This window comes from Oculina patagonica, chromosome 12, assembly GCF_052425735.1.
Source record: "Oculina patagonica isolate OP01 chromosome 12, crgOcupat, whole genome shotgun sequence".
Lineage (NCBI taxonomy): Eukaryota > Metazoa > Cnidaria > Anthozoa > Scleractinia > Oculinidae > Oculina > Oculina patagonica.
In genome coordinates, this window is record NC_135769.1 from 21423461 (window position 1) to 21434313 (window position 10853).

Below are 10853 nucleotides of genomic sequence, written 5' to 3' on the forward strand. Positions count from 1 at the left end.
CATTTCGGGTCAATGTGATCTCAGCGAAATTTTTTTTGGAAGTGGGGGCTTGAGATCGCTACTATATCTGACCTTTTGAATTCATTTGGTCAGGGAAATTTTATTATTATCAGGGAAAAGTCAGGGAATTTTGAAAATTTATCTCTGTGGCAAAGCAAGTTACCATGGTGATTTCCAGATCGCAGCGTTGTATGTCAATATTTGACAAAAGTTGACTTATCTGTTCAAAACCCAATCACAGAGCTAAAATCAAAGACGTACATTTTTATAACGCGTAGATTTGTCTGCGTTGTTAAAACATTTCCACCTTTGCACTACACACATGTTCGCATTGCGGACCTGTTTTTACTTGGTGGGTGGGGGTGCGCGGGGTACGGCTACTGTGGTCGATTAAAGAAATCTCTATTTAACGAAGTCCTCGTGATAGCGAGCGATATTCTTCGCCCCAGTTACAGTAAAATATGGAAAAGATCCCCGATATAACAAAACCACGAACAACTTTACCCCCCTTGACCCGCTAGTAGCCTGGGTTCCACTAAAATAAAATAGGCCTAGCAACCCTCCCCGGTTAAAACTGTATTGTTGTCCTAACGCTACCCTGCTTGGTACTCATTTGGCTGGAAGAGGACAATGGCGGAGCTGAAGTTGAGCAGCAGATGGTGAAACAGCTGATCGTAACGGGCCCACAAAAGCCTGATAAAGGAGATAACAATTCAAAATCCCACACAAACTGAGAGTGCGGTGATTCTAAAGGCCAATTCTCGCCAATTGACGTCAAATGGAGGCGGTTTTCTTTGAAGCTGAGAAGCAAACGAAGAGACAATTACACGGCGACTTTGGAGCGAAAAGAATTGCTCTTTCGAAAGGCATATTCAAATTGACTCTGAACGAGTACAATTACTGTACACGCTGTTTACCGAGGCAATTAACGCAGTGCTGGGGAAAGGGAACAGCTGTTTGAAGAGGTTTGTTTAATGTAATCGAGCAAGCCACCGTGACTGACTCAGGGTGGAGGGCATATTATGCTGAGTCAAGATTTCTGATACATATCAAGTGACATCGATCTGGGCTGATGAAACTTTGAGCGAGGCAACGATCCGTAAACAGGCGAAAAAATATATATTTTCCAATACGAGCGCCACTAAAGCGAAACTGGTGATCGGAGTGGAGCGATCTGTTTATTGATAGTCTAATTTGAAACACTTGATTCCGGAGAGACAGATTTTCAAAACAATTCGATCAAATGGCTACATCGACCGGCTCAAAACCTCTAGCGGGAATGAACGCAGCGACAGTCGACGATCTCGAAGCAGATGCAGATACAGAGGGAAGCGAATCGTCAGATAACGAAAAGTCGCTATTTGAATCCAGCGAGCAGTCGGGATCCGCCGAAAAACAGCCGCTGTCAATGAAACGCCGAATTGCCTTGGTTGGCGCGCTGTTGCTCTGTGTCTTTACTATATTTGCCTTCGCTTTTTTGCTGCCTTGTCATAAACCCAAGTGTCAGAAAAATCCAGGTTGCCCTGGCAAAGGAGACCTGGTGTCAGTTAACTGGACTGACAAGTTGGCTGGTATCACTCCGGTGATGATCTCACTGGTTGATATGGCAGGGGATGGCAGGGCAGATATTTTAGTTGAATTTGACATAGAGGCAAAAGAGTCAGCGAATTCATCATTCTTGAAGCAGCTTTGTAAGAGTGCGCATTGTCGTGGTGGTGGTCTTTTGGCTATACATGGTTCGTGTGGTTATAGTCTGTGGGATGTTAGCCGGAATTCCTCCCTTGGGTTCCTGGTTTGCGAAAGGGTTACAGACAGAACAGGCATTAATAAGAATGGACACTGTTTGCTCGTCGAAGAGAAGACAAATCTAGTTCTTTTCAACTCAGAAAATGGAACTACAAAATGGCACTCACCAACCAACAGTAAGATTGATTCATTTAAATTTGTCAATGACGTTGACAGTGATGGAGAAAGAGACATTGTGTTTGTCCGTGAACAACCCGATATCAACCTGATATCAGGCGCAACTGGAAAAATTCTTGGTAACCCTCTGCGATTACCAGGCAGTCGCAGCAGCAGTAATATCCTTGCTGTTCATGCCCCGTCAGACAAACAGCAATTTGTAATTGTTGGATCACACAAGGAAAACAGTACATCATTATGGGCCATATCGGTTCACGATTTATTGGAGAAAGTTAGACAGCCCACACAAAAGATTCCAGGTGAACCATGGGGAAAACATAAACCAGATCCGCTCACTGGTTTCATCAGTATTTTAAAAGATGCTTTCATCCTGATTGAACCTCTGCTGACAGACCTTGATGGTGATGGTGTGAAAGACGTTGTCTTCGTAATCAGAGAAAATGGCATTTCTCTTGTGGCCATGAATGGAAATGATTTAGCTGTTATGTGGAGGATGGTTGTTTCATCAGATGCTTCCATTCACAAGTAAGTCTTTTTCAGACACATTTTAACTTTCATAACACCCGGCGTATCCAATCAAACGTTTGGTAATCGAACCCAATCCAACACCAATCGTTCGATTGGGTTCGGTAATCGAACATAATCGAACTCACAATAAAATTTGGTCAATCGAACAAAATCGAACATTCGATTATCGAACAGTCGACAATCGAACAAAATCGAAAGTTTGATTACTGAACAGTCGACAATCGTACTCCATCGAATGTTCGATTACCGAACTCCTGTTTGTTTATATTGCGGACATTTTGTACGGTGCACCATCCCCCTAATTAGTCCTACGTGATTTACTTAAATCAAAAGTCGGATTCAGAACAAAATCGAATTGAGTTTGATTGTGTTCGATTGGTTTGAAAATCGAACTCACAGCAAAATAGATGTTCGATTTTGTTCGATTACCGAACCCAATCAAACGTTTGGTGTTCGAACGATTGTATGTTTGTAAACATACCTTTAACTGTAGAGTTATGGTAAAATGTGCTTTCGAGGCTTAATTATGGCCCATCAGTTCAGCACAAACCTTATTTTAGGAAATTAACGATACATGTAATTAACGCAAATTTCAAAAATTCGCGTTAATTTCATGTACCTTAATTTACGTCAATGTTAATTAAAATCACGCTATATTCCAGCATTGTTATTTTAAGATACCTTTATTTTCGGAAAAGTTATTTTTAAATGACATCTACTTCTCTGTCAAAGCTGCCGGAATAACAGAGGCAGTGGAAAGCACAAGAACGGGATGTATTCCATTCCTGGATCCATTCATTTAATATTAGTCACCATTTGGTCTGTTTAAGTATCTTTTTTGTGTATGGTTTATCAGAATTAAACCTCAAGTTCTGATGTTGGACGTTGTTGTTTTGTCTTTTGAATTACCATAAAAATTACTATGCATCAAATTCGCGTTAATTTACTGCACGTAAGCACACACCACACAAGAATGCACGTTAATTAAATGCATGTTAACATAAATTTTCGACAACTCGCACTAATTTTTTTACGCGTACATTTTGTTCGCGTTGTTAAAATGCTTCGTTATTTTCCTATAATAAGGTATCTTCAGTTGCCATAGCATTAAGCGACTAGGAATATTTTGACCTCCCCTTCATTAGATGCTTATCAACTGAAGGTTAACCCCCCCCCCCCACCCACCCCCTCAGCATTTAACACAATGGCCCCTGTCAGTGATTGACTGAACTTTCAATTTTTAAAAAAAAAAAAACATGGAAAGCACTCTCACTGAAATTATGAAGTCACTCTCATTTTTTACAGCTCTTGAAAAATACATTGTACATTACAAAATACAATTAATTAGTTTGATATACAGTTGAATCCTGATAACTTGAACCCTCGATAACTTAAACCTCCCGCTAACTCAAACCTTTCTCGATTCCCCTCCAGGTCGTTTCCTTATTATTTTGCCCTCGATAACTCGAACTCCCGATAACTCAACCTTTTTTTTGACTTCCCTTGAAAATTTGAGTTAACGGGATTCAACTGTAGTCCCCTTAAAACTGTATTTACAATCCTCTGTTTTAACTTTTTTGTTTTCTTTCTCACCAGATTATTCCCAACTCAACGCTCTGTTAAAGAGAACTCCACAAATGTTGGTGTGTTTGTTGCATATGCTAATCACTCCTCTGCAATGTTGGTGATCAATGGACGGACAGGAGAGATAAGTTGGTCATTTCACAGCATGTCTGGTATCCCTGTGGCACCGATCCCTGTACCAGCAGACTTAACCACTCAGCAGGCTTTTGTGATGTGGCTGCCAAAGCTGGACGCTGTGACACTGGTGTCTAAATCCAGAAAATACCGACAAACCAGGCAACAACGCAGTGGCGACAACTTTGATGGCGACCGTGCAGCTGCAGATTCTGCCAAGAAGAAATCAAGACAAAGGCGGCATCAAGAAGGAGATGAGATATTTTCTGAAGCAGCTATTACTTCTTTAGATAGGCTTTATTATCGTGATTTTGAAGATGATGACGATAATGATGACATCCTTTATAGCAATGAGGATGAGGATGAAAACAATGATGATGATGATTATATAGCCTCAAAGGAATTTCAACTTGCCTTTTTATCAGAAATGTTGCAGAAGGAATCGAGTGATTCTCCTTTTGAACAAAAGGAACTTTTCAACACATTTAAAGATCAAGATAAAGCTGGCAACAATTGGCCTGATGTAAGAAAAGAAAATCTTCCAGCTATTCAGCAGAGAAGTTACAGTGAGGGCTTGATTCCAATCAGTGGAGAGGAGAATTCTGACATTAGAGCAGATCCAGATATGCGCACCACTGAATTCGAAGAGGAACTTGGTGATTTTACCAACCACAAGAATGACGAGACCAATCATGAGGCAAATGCACCACAGGCACCTGAGTCAAAAGACCATGCTGAGCTTCAATCCAGTCCAAAGGTACTCAAAGAATTCCCTCCTGAGCCAACTAGGAGAGAGTATGAAGACAGTGATCTCAAAATGGCATCAAGGAGCGATGGTCGTAACCAACAATTTCTAAAAGAAGATGACAAGCAAGGAAATCTCAAGGAGGGGAATTCAAAGTTGGGGTCAGCTAAAAAGCCATCTTACCACAAGAGATCTGTGCCATCATCGCAGTCAGGATCACAGTGTGTTAGAAGGTTTGGTGACAGCGCAGATTCTTATGTGGCTCTTCTGTTGACAAAAGATGCCGATGGAAGACAGTTGATTACTGAAATAACAGAGGAAGGTCCTCTTTACTTAGGTAAGTGTAAGAAATGCCTGAAAGGCAGGTCACCTTGGGAAGGTCCCACTGTGTCACAAATGCAGGGGACAGTGGCAGATTCAGAAAGGTTTCAGGGAGGGGGGGGGGAGGTTGGTCTGAAAAATGTTTGGGGGAGTTCTCCCAATCCACTCTTCTAGATCTGGTCTGGGTCATTTCATTAATTCAAGGGTTATGGGGAGGTAGAGAAAGTGTAATGTAGGCATGTGCAAATGTTTATCAAGCAAATAACTTCTAGGCTCGATTTTATAACATTATTTTGTGTCACCCTCTCTATCTTTATCTTTAGGTTGAAACAGATGTGTTGTAATGTGTTGTTCCAGAAAATATTGGTTTTTTGGTTGAATCCCCCGACCTCTCTGGAAATTCCAGTTAAGCCCCTTACTTTCCTTAAAACTTTTGGCTTTTGAGACCCCCCACCCCCTTGGAATTTCAAACACTCCGCAATGGACTTCCATCGGGTTGGTATGGATTACAAAAATTTGATGATATTTTTTTGTTGGATGGTAATTATATGTTGAGCTTTCGAAAATCATTCTTACTAGATAATTATAAATCTTGATTATTTTATTTCAGGTCCTGAGGAATATGAAAGTTTATTCAACATCAAGAAAGGAGATACCAACCCCAAATCTTGTTTACGATTGGTGCCCAGTCTCGTATCAGAGCCTGTACTGAGAGATTCAGATGAAGGCCTGGATCTAGTATATGCTGTCAGTTTTGTTCATAAAGATCACTCAGTCCATGTAGGGAAAATTAGGAAAATGTCCATGTCTGATGTATTTGGTAGACTACAAGGAAAAATTGTTATAAAGGATATGGGGAGGCATCAATCTAAAAGGGAAAATGATTATTCCTTCAGTTTTCCAAGAGTTTTGAAATAACCACAGTGACTGTAAATCTTTGCTTGAAAGAAATCTTTAGGTTAAACATAATATATACAGGTATTTAAGAGCTCATAATTATTATTATATTTTTCCTTTTATGGTAAGATTATTGGATATGTTTTTAATTATTAGAATTACATATGAAATCAATGTTATATTATGCATAAGAGAATTTATGCATTTTAATGATAATAATTATTACAATGAATTTATTACAAATTATGATTGCAATGATTAATATTATTGTAACAGTACAATAAATATTATGTGATCCAGTGTATTTCAATAATTATTATTTAATTAATTGTAGAAATTTGTAATTTGTGTAAAATGAATTTCAATCAATAAAATGAGAGTTTATTGACAGACCTTGAACAATAGCACTTGTTGTTGCAAGCTTCATTACTTTACAGGGAAATAAATGGTTTTTGGGGAAGTACTTTGGGTGTGACCCAAATTAATGGCATCCACTTTTTGAATGCACCGATGGTAGGTATAAAAGTCTGCATCGAGCCTAGGCCGGAGCTTATCCCGGTTTCTGTTGCATCAAGCGATTAGGAGTATTTCTACTCTCCCCTGGATGGGATGCTGGTCTATTGCAGTTCCAGTACTCATTAATACACCTGGGTGGAGAGAGGCAATATCAGAGAAGTGTCTTGCCCAAGAACACAGACTCGTATACTAACAGCTGGCTTCAAACTTGTAGGTTTCTGACAGCTACCCTTTGTAGTGTCTATACTAATTAAACACAGTTAGCATGAGACTTATTTGGTTGTCTTACAAGTTGACTATCTTATTCACTTAGAGAAAAAACTCAGTTTCATCTGTTACTGCCCCTTTCAACGACCTGCAAATTAACCTTTTTATCAATGGTTGTGTTTTTTGCTGCTGTCAATTATCTTAGTGGAACTCAGGGCGCAGAAGTTTACTTCTGTTCAGCAGGATAAAAGGTAAATTGTGATTAGTACATTATGATCCACAAAATGGTTTCTTTTTTCAAGGTTTGTTGATTCTCACTGTTATAATTATTATGATTGATGACAGGGGAAAACAGTTGAACTTCAGAGTTTCCACATTTTTGAAAGGTGCAGTGGAAAACTTGCCATATTTTAATAATGTAACTGACAATTAAGAAGGTGAATAAACTAGAAAAGTCAAGCACAAATTCACTTTTATTTACACCTCTAAAAATTATCATTAGAAAACCATTCACACATGACAACATATGCAATCAAAACAATAGATTTCAACACAACATACAGCCGTGAGCAAGAGGATACATGAGCAAGAGGATACATGACTCTGAAGTAGAACTGAAAAAAACCGTCATTCAATATATGGCAAAAAAATGCAAGACTAATAGAAATCCATGCATCTGATAGCTTACTCTTCAGCCTGTAAACCTCTTTAATATAAGTCCAAGTGACTGTAACAATGATTTTGCCAAGCACCATTACTTCACAGAAAATACTGTTACATTGTTCAGAGCAAGAAAATTCAGAATATCGGTAACAGTAAAGCTTCACCTTAGCATATGTTTCAGAACCAAACCCCAAGGGGTGGGGGACTCCCATATGAATTGGACAGTGATGCTCATCAGGAAATTTGAATTAACCCCCTAATATAAGAGAGACCAATCTGGGCGTGGCACAAGCTTTTTTAGACCCTAAAAAATACCATTTTTCATGCCTGGTCGGTTCTAGACCACCAACACAGTATGACAGCCTTTTTTATTTCTCCACATTCAACACTTAACAAGATCTCAACAACCTAAAATTTTAGATTCCAAACACCCTAAGTGAGACCAAAATTTGTAATTTTCACCCCAAGTGAGATGATGAGCATCCCTGTTCCTTTCATATGGTTGGTCCCCCTCCAACCAAACTCACATTATTGCCCATACTAATGTCATACATGTTTTGAATGTTAGTTCTGACATTTTTGTGGGAAATCACATGACAATGTCTACTAGGTAACAATTTTTTGATCTAGTAACCTGTCTGCCCCCACAAACATATGTATTGGCATAGCGAGGAGGGAAAATTGTTCATTAGCCTTGAAAATAAAGTGCTCTATCACCCACTGCATTTAACTGGTGCAGAAATGTCACACAAACACACTCCATTTCAACACCAGAATAAATGTTACATAAACTGCAGATTGTCCCATAATCACCAATAATAATGACCAACATTTGATGACTTTTAAATTGACTTGATCTCCACAACATCATGTACTGTTTCATGAAAATATGATGCCATTCGAATGCCACATCAACCAAAATACCAGTTATAAACCTTCCAGCTGCAGTAAATCAGAACAGAACCAGCCACTACATTGTGAAGTCTTTTGCGGTATTTATCGTCTTTTCTCACAAGGACAATCGGAGATGACGACGTCAGGCTTCCAAGTGGTAGCTTTGCCAATTTTCTAGTGTCATATTCAACTTGATACTGGCAGCACGGATCAAACTGCCATGATACGCCGTACAATGCTGCACAGAAAATGCTTACTCCACCACACACAAAACTGATGGGCTCTTTAACAGCTCTGGGTAACACCCAAGGACTTACAAAACAACCAAGTCCAGCAATAACAGCAGTCTTGTGTAAACAATTCCCTACTTGGATCCAGCGTGCAGTCTCCTCTCCAATCATAGTTGGTTCAATAACAATCATGGCACACTGTGACTCTAACGCTCGCTCCAAGTCTGCTTCAAACTGTTCACGTGCATCCTCAGAATCGTAAATTTCATGAATGATGACACAACCTCCTTCAGGAAGGTCCTCACTAGAATGGAAATAAGAATTAATATCATATAAATAATGCACCAATTTTTTTTACATTTTTAACCATTTTCAATCAATCAATCACTTTATGTAAGTGACAGTGGTATCTAGCAGAGGGTAAAACCCTCCACCACTAATTGGCCGGGGACACTTTTGTTAAAATAAATTATTATAAAATAAATAAACACCCTTAAAATTTGGCTATTTACAATAAAAAGCAACTTAAATTTAGCTAGTTACAATAAATAAAAACAAATAAGACAATTCAGTTATTCACAAAAATGATATGAAACAATCTTGGAGGTCAAGTACTACATAGGATGCATTTCTCACATTTTGTCTTCAACGAAAGGTTAATTACATGGATTTGTCTTTTGAATGATTGCAAAGATGGTAAGTTTTTCAAGTTATTCAAGAGTGTAGGTCCTATATATCTCAGCGAGCATTTTCCAAAGGTGACAGTTTTAAATCTGGGAATGTGGAAATTTGTCTCTCCAGTCTTATAAAGTTGTAAGTAGAGCTTTTTGTCATGTATTAATCCTTGTTATCAAAATTTGGTGGTAAAAAGGTAAAGTCTGTGTCCGAGCCATGAGGCTCATACAGCCGGAGCTTATCCCGGTTTCCGTAGCATTAAGCGACTAGGAGTATTGCTACTCCCCCCTGGATGGGATGCTAGTCCATCGCAGGGTTACCCCCCAGCAGTAAATTCGCCGGTACCCATTTATACACCTGGGTGGAGAGAGGCACTGTGAGAGTAAAGTGTCTTGCCCAAGAACACAACGCAGCGCCCCGGCCAGGCCTCGAACCAGGGCCGTTCGACTCGGAGTCGAGCGCGCTAACCATTAGGCCACCGCGCCTCCCACAAAAAAATTTGGTGGTACAGCAAGACAATTATCTTTTTGATGATGAATTTCATTTTTTGTGACTTGAAAATGAATTGACAATGTGACAACAAACTTGCTGTTGAATGCCATCGTTTCTTAACCCAGCTATAACAAAACCTCTTTTATTAAATGGCGTTAGATCAACTAGCTAGCTAAGACATTTAATAGTCTTTTGGCATTTATGAATTAAGGAATTTTGTTCATAGGACCAGCTATACCGTAAAATTCCGGTTATAAGCCCCCCCGGTTATAGGCCCATCTACCTTGAAACAAAAAAATGCATCCGGTTATAAGCCCCCCCCCCCCCCCGGATATAAGCCCCCCCCTCTGCTGAATGACGGTACTGAACAGGGCTAAATGTTGCTTTATTACGGTATGTGTTTTTAACCTAAAAACATATTTCGATCAACACTCCCGTGGCTCGTTTCGAAACGATTTTTTTATTCCGCTTATAAGCCCTCCCGGATATAAGCCCACCCAAAACCCCTTACAAAAGTTGTATAAGCCCAGGGCTTATAACCGGAATTCTACGGTATTTCTAGTTGTTTAGATGTTTGCATAATGAATAGCTATTTACGCTAAGCTGGATATTGTTTAACCCACTAAACAACTTAAGCTTAATTACTGGGTACAGTTCAAAGTACACAGTACAGTCGTATATTACAGTCACGAGATAATTTTCAATAATTGAGAAAAAAAGGAGCAAACCCCGTAAGTAAAATTACACATAGTATTACACCTTTCATAATGTCCTCACTGCCATTAAGATTGAAATTAAATTTTTGAAATTGACAGTTGCAGAGAAATTTATGTGGCAGTTTTAATATCGACGCGACTATTGCCTATAAAAAGGCCAACGCATCAACTTTAAACTACATCAACAGCACAAGCAGAAAATTCAGATTCAATTAATGAAGTACGCAGCATTAAGGGAAATCGAAAATGCCAGTATAAGAGGAATACAGCCAAGTTATAAAACAAAGACCAAATATTACCTCATTTCATCCGCCATTTTGATGCTACTGGGACAAGCGCCAAATTTCG

General features: G+C 39.2%; 2 protein-coding genes across 2 annotated transcripts; one reads left to right on the forward strand and one right to left on the reverse strand.

Moving 5' to 3' along the window:
- Positions 1 to 622: 622 nt before the first annotated feature.
- Positions 623 to 6501, forward strand: LOC144633658 (uncharacterized). Its single transcript, XM_078492503.1, has 3 exons — positions 623 to 2448; positions 4048 to 5231; positions 5826 to 6501. The coding sequence occupies exons 1-3, from the start codon at positions 1244 to 1246 to the stop codon at positions 6131 to 6133; spliced, it is 2697 nt and encodes an 898-aa protein (XP_078348629.1). The 5' UTR covers positions 623 to 1243; the 3' UTR covers positions 6134 to 6501.
- Positions 6502 to 7290: 789 nt separating this feature from the next.
- Positions 7291 to 10853, reverse strand: LOC144633704 (transmembrane protein 11, mitochondrial-like). Its single transcript, XM_078492563.1, has 2 exons — positions 10805 to 10853; positions 7291 to 8926 (listed from the first exon to the last, which is right to left on the reverse strand). Exons 1-2 carry the CDS (start codon positions 10819 to 10821, stop codon positions 8410 to 8412), a joined length of 534 nt encoding a protein of 177 aa, XP_078348689.1. The 5' UTR covers positions 10822 to 10853; the 3' UTR covers positions 7291 to 8409.

Bases quoted from the DNA above. Each gene is read 5' to 3' on its own strand.
- LOC144633658 (XM_078492503.1), top strand. From the start codon at position 1,244: ATGGCTACATCGACCGGCTCAAAACCTCTAGCGGGAATGAACGCAGCG. The intron at 2,449-4,047 runs GTAAGTCTTTTT...CTTTCTCACCAG, and splicing joins TCAGATGCTTCCATTCACAA to ATTATTCCCAACTCAACGCT. The intron at 5,232-5,825 runs GTAAGTGTAAGA...ATTTTATTTCAG, and splicing joins GGAAGGTCCTCTTTACTTAG to GTCCTGAGGAATATGAAAGT.